Source organism: Mycothermus thermophilus, assembly GCF_041956435.1.
Source record: "Mycothermus thermophilus strain CBS 625.91 unplaced genomic scaffold VTJ04scaffold_5, whole genome shotgun sequence".
In the NCBI taxonomy this organism is placed as follows: Eukaryota; Fungi; Ascomycota; class Sordariomycetes; order Sordariales; family Chaetomiaceae; genus Mycothermus; species Mycothermus thermophilus.
Window position 1 is genome coordinate 1,996,297 of NW_027191431.1, and position 7,591 is coordinate 2,003,887.

The 7,591-nt window shown below is 57.5% G+C and overlaps 3 protein-coding genes across 3 annotated transcripts; 1 reads left to right on the forward strand and 2 right to left on the reverse strand.

The window, feature by feature from the left end:
* Positions 1-408: 408 nt before the first annotated feature.
* On the forward strand, positions 409-2,678 carry VTJ04DRAFT_7778 (uncharacterized protein; the record flags this gene model as incomplete). The annotated part of the gene is made up of 2 exons (XM_069366142.1): positions 409-2,020; positions 2,089-2,678. The coding sequence occupies 2 exons, from the start codon at positions 409-411 to the stop codon at positions 2,676-2,678; spliced, it is 2,202 nt and encodes a 733-aa protein (XP_069217107.1).
* A 213-nt stretch (positions 2,679-2,891) lies between these two features.
* On the reverse strand, positions 2,892-3,267 carry VTJ04DRAFT_7779 (uncharacterized protein; the record flags this gene model as incomplete). The annotated part of the gene is made up of 3 exons (XM_069366143.1): positions 2,892-2,977; positions 3,023-3,145; positions 3,189-3,267. The coding sequence occupies 3 exons, from the start codon at positions 3,265-3,267 to the stop codon at positions 2,892-2,894; spliced, it is 288 nt and encodes a 95-aa protein (XP_069217108.1).
* A 991-nt stretch (positions 3,268-4,258) lies between these two features.
* Positions 4,259-6,426, reverse strand: VTJ04DRAFT_7780 (uncharacterized protein; the record flags this gene model as incomplete). The annotated part of the gene is made up of 2 exons (XM_069366145.1): positions 4,259-6,109; positions 6,169-6,426. The coding sequence occupies 2 exons, from the start codon at positions 6,424-6,426 to the stop codon at positions 4,259-4,261; spliced, it is 2,109 nt and encodes a 702-aa protein (XP_069217109.1).
* Positions 6,427-7,591: the final 1,165 nt, after the last annotated feature.

A 7,591-nucleotide genomic window follows, 5' to 3' on the forward strand; every position in this document is an offset into this window, starting at 1 on the left:
CTTGCCGCCCACGAGGGTGGCCCCCCGGACGTCTCATTGAGCACAGTTAGCGGCCTCGGCCACTGGACGGCAACCATGAATTGCCCCGGGCGGAAGCCCGGCCCACTTTCAGGGCGCAGAGTCATCAGTGGTCTTGCCCACTGGCTTAAGGCCCGCAGCGAGTCGCACCGGTGTCACTTAACTGTTAGCGGGCGCTGGTTCCCACCACCACACAGATCCGTCCCACCCTCCACGACCACCTCCACCACCCTCTGCACGTCGTCCGTCCCGGCGCACCTCTCGAGACACACGACTCTGCGATACGGAATACTACACACTTCCTTCCGCGCCTTGCCGATTCCCATACAGCACTTTCTCCCCTTTTGTTGTGCTCCCTTTTTTCTTTCCAGGGCTTGCCCACCCTAATCCATGTCTCCAGCCCCTCAGGAACCTCTTTCTGCTGCCGACTCCTCCCCGGACGAACCAAGTGGTGACCATGCGCATTCTTCTTCAGACCCGTCGATAGCGATAGAGGGCCTCGACAGTCGCGTTCCCGTTGCTGCCGACGCCGCCGTCCCAGACTTGGGCTGCGACACTGCCGCCGCTGCATTGTCTGACACGTCTTGTCCACCAGGTGCCACAACTGCCGGTCCTGCAAACCCAGTCCAGTTCCGCTCCTACACCATTGCTCCATCGCCGCCTATCCTGGCACCTGGCCAGCAACCCGAGTTTCCCTCGCCGGCCCCGGCACCGATCTTGGCCGACGACCCCAGCCACCTCACGGGCTCCCCGGAGCATCTCCCCCAGAGCCCAGAGCCGTCCCTGCACTTGCAAACAGATCTCCAACCTTCCTCGTATTACGCGACCCCGGCCCGGCTGGGTCGCCGCTCGGGCCGTTCACTCAGAAGCCAGGCTTCTGCTCAGTCGCTCCGGCCCGTCTCGAGAACCCCGAGTCTCAGAGCCGGCGCATACGGCGCCTTCGGATCGGCCTCGGCAGCCAGCTCCACCGTCCCAAGCCCCGTCATCTCCGCTATGGGCGACCTCACGCCTCTGCCGTCGCCGCTGATGGCGAACGGCTCGCCGGGGCCTTGGAAGCAACTGCTTTTGCGCACGTCGCAGGACTCTACCACGGCCTCGGGGCCCATTGACTCCAATGACGCCGAAATCTCGCCGACAAGGAAGGAAAGGAAACCCTACGACGGGCTTCAGCGATGTCCCCCGCCAGCCGACCAGACGGGCCGGCTCGCCCAGCCTCAGACACAACACACTAGGAATCGTAGTATCAGCGAGTACATCCCGGACCCCATGTTAATACCGAAGCGCATGTCGACCGTGACTGGTGTCCGAGCGAAGCCCGACCCGCAGCCCGCGTTACACGGACAGCATCTCCGCCGAGAACCTCACCTCTCGGAAGCACGAGGCATCACCCCCATTGAAAAGCCTCCGACCCCACCGCCGAGCGAGTCTTCGCTCAGCACCACCGATCTGTCTCTGACTGCCGCTCCCGCGCCGCGTCGGGCCAGCAAATCATCCCATGCCGTGTACTTCGAGGCGTACGGACGTCATGACGGGAAACGGCGTCGTTGGCGCGCCCTCAGGGTACTCGGCCAGGGCACCTTCAGCCAGGTGTACTTGGCCACGAGCCAGTCCGGCTCGCCGTCGTGCGAGGACGAGGACTACAGACCGAGCTCGGATGAGGCGGCCCACGATCGGCGGTCGTTCGTGGCTGTCAAAATCTGCGAGCACGGCCCCCGCGGCGGCGCCTCCGAGGAGCGCATCGAGATGAGCCTGAAACGGGAGCTGGAGATCATGCGGTCGGTGCGGCACCCCTCGGTGGTGAACCTTAAGGCGTGGAGCATCGAGCAAACCCGTGCGATTCTGGTCCTCAGCTACTATCCTGGCGGAGACCTGTTCGACGTGGCTACGCGCCACCGGTCTCTCCTCACTCCCTGCCTCATCCGCCGCATGTTCTCGGAGCTTGTCGGCGCCGTCATGTATCTGCACAGCCAAAATATTGTCCACCGGGACATCAAGCTCGAGAGTAGGTCCCGAGCCGTGCCTCTTTGTTTTTGTTTCCTGCCAATTGGCCCCTCTAACCCCACCGTTCAGACGTCCTCGTCAACCTCCCGCCCTCGGAGCTTTCCCCCGACATCGACTGGACCACGTACCCCTACTCGGTCACCACGCTTACCGACCTCGGCCTCTCGCGCCGCGTCGCCCCCGACGAGAAGCTCGAGACGCGCTGCGGCTCCGACGACTACGCCGCTCCCGAGGTCATTATGGGACAACCATACGACGGCCGCGCAACCGACGCATGGTCTCTCGGCGTCCTGCTGTACGCCCTCCTCGAGTCCCGCTTGCCGTTCGACCCGCCGCCGTGCGGTCCGCAAGGTTTCGACCACGCCATGCAGATGCGCATGCGCAGCCGGACGAGCCACCGCATCGCCCGCGTTGAGTGGCGGTGGTACGAGTTTGGGGCCGGCGAGGGTGAGGATGGCGAGGGAGACCACGAGGCGGACCCGAACAAGTTCCGCGCGAAAGGGCTTCTGGGCGCCATGGAGGCGGTCGAAGCCTTGCTCAAGCGCGCGAGAAGCAGATGGCCGTTGGCTAAGGTTGCCGAGTTAGAGTGGGTTGCCAAGGGGGTGGCGGTCGACGGTGGGATACGGTTCCGTGAAGAGGAGGACGGGGAGGAGGTATAGTTTCTTTTTGACTCTAATTGTTTGACAGAACGGGTGAAGGGGTAATGATGCATTGGGATTGGATTGGTTGGGATTTTTGCATACCTTTGTTTCACTTTTTTCACTTCTCTTGTTTTTTGGATCATACCATGGGGCAGATGGGTCGGGGAACGCGTCGTTCATGACACGAGATGATGCATGGATATCATCATAAGGGAAAGCGTCGTCTGTTCATCATTGGTTTCGTCGGTTCAGGGTCGGCAGGAGTTTGTCGTTGTGCTTGTTGGCGGTGGTCATCTGCTTCGTCGTTTCAAATGAAGCTTCGAGGACAGTGAAACACTATGGATGGATAAATGGGTACGTACCTAGGTACATGGGATAGGATGGGCCGGGATGACGGAATGGGACCGACGGATGGATGATCACGAAGACGGTCATGAATTCGGAGAAACCGGAATAAAGACGCGGGGTTCGATATCTTACGCGAGCTCGGGGAAGGAATGGGCTGTTGGGTTTGTGTGAACTACCTACCTACTGCTCCTCCTGTTTGTTTGACTTGACTTTGGTCAACCTCGTCTTTGAGAGGTTTGCATGCACCTTTGTACAGCATGGCGTGTCGGCTTATGTTCAAACCGGTTTTTTTCTCTCCTTGTTTGCTTTTTTCGCTGGGATTGGGCATAGGAATAAGATGGATTCCGGACATGATCATCCATATCAGTTGCACAAAAAGAAAAGAAGTGCATTCTCACCCATGATGAATGAAGCCTGTCAGGTCATTACTAAAAGCCTTCTTCCTCGTGTCATTTCACCTAGACTTAGGTATTAGACCAACAACAACTACGATTATACTTCGTAATTGTCCTTGGTTGAAAAGGAGTTGTGAACAAAGGCAGCATGGCAAAGTCATGCAAATACCTCACAACCTGGGCAAATGGCAAGGCAACGATCCAAGATTTTTTCAAGTACATACCTCTCAGAGAAGAACATAAGCCTACCATTTCGCTGAACAAACCAAGCATGATGACCTCCTCCACTTTTCATGATGCTTAAGGTCCCTGCTGTAATGTCTCCACTTGATACTGATTTGGTGTGTTGGATGGATTCAATGCAGCCATCTTCCTAAGAGCTCAGGACAGTCCAACTCGCGTCCACTGGGACGGCTTCACATCAAAGCCTGAGATAATTCATGTACCACGTGACAAATCCCCCTGCACAACGCCGTTGCGTAAGCATCACTTGTCTTTGCCTGAGAGGTTGGCCATTGAACCGTCCCTTCAACATGTTAAGAGGTCACTCAGATGTTGGAAACATGGAACTGGAGACACCAAACTCACACATGACACAAGGAACACATCACTCATCTAAACCATGTATTCATGTCTACGGGAATCAAGATTCATGACCCGCGCGCCCTCACATCCTCAAGACTAAGGTTACAGAGCTACAAGTGGAATCAGGCCGAGGCCCGCTGAAGCTGATGTTCAAGATGAGGTGCGACTACAAGGAGAAAAAAGAAATCAAACCCAACCAACTCCGTTTCCCCAAGGCCCATGTCCCTTTTTCATTTTTCCCTTTTTTCGTTTTTCCACTTCATGACTCGTTTAGTCGACCTCCTCCATGGCGCTGTCGCCAGTCTCGGCGGCAGTGGCGCCAGCATCAGCCGCGGTCTCCTCAGCAGGAGTCTCCTCATCGAGGTTGAGGCCGAGCGAGACGAGCTTGTGGATGCGCTCGGCAAAGCTGGCCGGCTCCTCGATGGTGAAGCCAGAGACGAGCAGCGAGGTCTCGAACAGCAGCTGGACGATCGACTTGACAGTCTTGTCGTTCTCACCATCGGCCTCGACCTTCTTCTTGAGCTCCTTGATGATGGCGTTCTTGGGCGAGATCTCGAAGGTCTTCTTGGAGGCCATGTAGCTGCTCATGGAGGTGTCACGGAGGGCCTGGGCCTTCATGATACGCTCCATGTTGGCAGACCAGCCGAACTGGCCAGTGCGGATGGCGCAAGGCGAGCCGACCAGCTTGTGGGAGACGACGACCTTCTCGACCTTGTCGCCAAGGATGTTCTTGAGCGACTTGGCGAGACCCTCGAACTCCTTGACCTCCTCCTCGCGCTTCTTCTTCTCTTCCTCGGTCTCCTCAAGCTCGAAGTCCTTGGTGATATCAACGAGCTTCTTGCCCTCGAACTCCTTGAGCTGGGTCATGGCGTACTCGTCAATGGGGTCGACCAGGAAGAGCACCTCGAAGCCCTTCTCCTTGAGCGAGTCGAGGAAGGGCGACTTGGCGACGGCCTTGATGGACTCGCCGGTGATGTAGTAGATGTTCTTCTGGTGCTCGGGCATGCGGGTGACGTAGTCGGTGAGCGAAGTCATCTCGTCGCCCGACTTGGTCGAGTTGAAGCGCAGCAGCTTGGCCAGGGTGGCGCGGTTCTGCGAGTCCTCGTGGATGCCGAGCTTGATGTTCTTGGAGAAGGCGCTGTAGAACTTGTCGAACTGCTCCTTGTCCTCGGCAATCTCCTGGAAGAGCTCGAGCGACTTCTTGACGATGTTCTTCTTGATGACCTTCATGATCTTGTTCTGCTGCAGAGTCTCGCGAGACAGGTTGAGCGGCAGATCCTCCGAGTCAACGACGCCCTTGATGAAGCCGAGCCACTCGGGGATGAGGTCGGTGGCATCGTCGGTGATGAAGACGCGGCGGACGTAGAGCTTGATGTTGTTCTTGGTCTTCTTGGTCTCGAAGAGGTCGAAGGGAGCGCGCTTGGGGACGAAGAGGATGGCGCGGAACTCGAGCTGACCCTCGACCGAGAAGTGCTTGACGGCGAGGTGGTCCTCCCAGTCGTTGGAGAGCGACTTGTAGAAGGAAGCGTACTCCTCCTGCGTGATGTCCTGGGGGTTGCGCGTCCAGATGGGCTTCTGCTTGTTGAGCTCCTCCTCCTCGATCTTGGTCTCCTTGACCTTCTTGGTCTTCTTCTTCTTTTCCTTCTTCTCCTCCTCCTCGTCGACCTCCTCGATCTTGGGCTTCTTGTCGTCGCCCTCGGCCTCCTTGACCTCCTCTGCCTCCTCGTCGGGCACCTCCTTCTCGGTCTCCTTCTTGACGTGGAGGTAGATGGGGTACGAGATGAACTCGGAGTGCTTCTTGATCACCTCCTTGATGCGGCTCTCATTGAGGTAGTCCTGCTGCTCATCCTTGAGGTGGAGGATCAGCTTGGTGCCGCGGCCGAGAGGCTCGCCCTCGGTGTCCTGGGTGATGGTGAAGGTGCCGCCGGCGCTCGACTCCCAGATGTACTGCTCGTCATCGTTGTGCTTGGAGACGACGGTGACCTTGTCAGCGACGAGGTAGGCCGAGTAGAAACCGACACCGAACTGGCCGATCATGGAAATGTCGGCACCAGCGGTGAGGGCCTCCATGAACTGCTTGGTACCGGAGCGGGCAATGGTGCCGAGGTTGTTGACGAGGTCCTGGGGTTGCGTTAGTCGTGTGCCATGGCGAGGCTGGTCATCAACGCAGGAATACTTACAGCCTTGGTCATGCCGATACCGGTATCCCGGATGGTCAGAGTCTTGCTCTCCTTGTCAGGGATGATGTCGATGCGCAGGTCCTTGCCCGTGTCGAGCTTGGACGGGTCGGACAGCGACTCATAGCGGATCTTGTCGAGCGCATCGGAGGCATTGGAGACAAGCTCGCGGAGGAAGATCTCCTTGTTGGAGTAGACAGTGTTGATGATGAGAGAGAGAAGCTGAGAAATCTCAGCCTGGAACTCGAACGTCTCAGACATCTTGAGGGTATCTGTGTTGCGGATTGGGTATCTGATTTGGTCAGTAAGTGCGTCAGAACACGGCGCGGGGCAGAATGCGGGGCAGTGATGGTGGGAAAAGGACCGGGAATCGACCAGTTACAGGCCAACAATTGGAATTGATGACCAGTAAACTTGTTCGACTACTCCAATGTCCTTCGGGTCGCGGAAATCTAGAAAAACCAGTGCAATGGCTGGACAAGGCTGAAGGTGTTGCAGTCAGGGTCACTGCGGGGTAGAAACATACCAAAAGGAAGTGAGGAAGGTGTGTCAAGGGTCTGTGGCTCGATACGTGGTGTGAAAGTGAGAGAGAGAGGATGATGAGAAGTTGATTCGGTTGGAGGATGGAGGAGAGAAGAAGGTTCAAGTCGAGGGAGGAACAGCGGCCAGCTAAAATGGCTTTCCAGGCTGCGCTCCTGCTCTGCCCTGAGAGCTTCCACGAGTTTCTATCGCCCAAAATTCTACGGCGTTCTGCTGAGTCGGGTCTCCCCCGCCTCCACAGCAACCAATGAATGGCTTTGATTGGCTGGCTTGGTTCAGGCTTGCCAGGCAGGGACCCACCTGAGGCTGCGATGGCAACTCCCCGCCAAAGCCAAAGAGGGACGGATTGTGCCAGAAGTTTCAGCTCCAGGAGAAACCGGGAACCTGGATTCTGCCAGAAACTCGAAATGCCATGTCCAGGCATGCTAAATTTCCAGTGCCGAATGCAGAGCTGGAGGAGAAGAGGCATCTCCGGTGCAGACATTCTGGAAGAGTCGAGACCGGCCAGCTCAACACCCCGCCTGCGAGGCTGAAACGGGCGAGGCTGCCCCTTGCCAAGGTGCCCCGCAGTTAGCCAGCTGTGGCGGCGGCGACCTGTGAAGGGGCCTTGCAGACTTTTCCCATGGGAAAAGTTTATTCACAATGCATTTCACTGATTATGCAGCAGGCAACAGCGGCGGAGGCATGTGGGCTGCATTTCCAAGACCATGGGCATTGGTGAATGAGGCTCAATTGCAGGCTGTTCTGGCTGCCGGCTTGGATGCTGTTGGGCTGCAATGCGGGGCAGCTCAAGCTGCGGTTTGGTTGCCTTCCCCACTGTCATTGTGGTGAGGTTGCAGTGGCTCGAATTGATGGCTGTTCAGCATGGCTCAACCGCGATGAACAG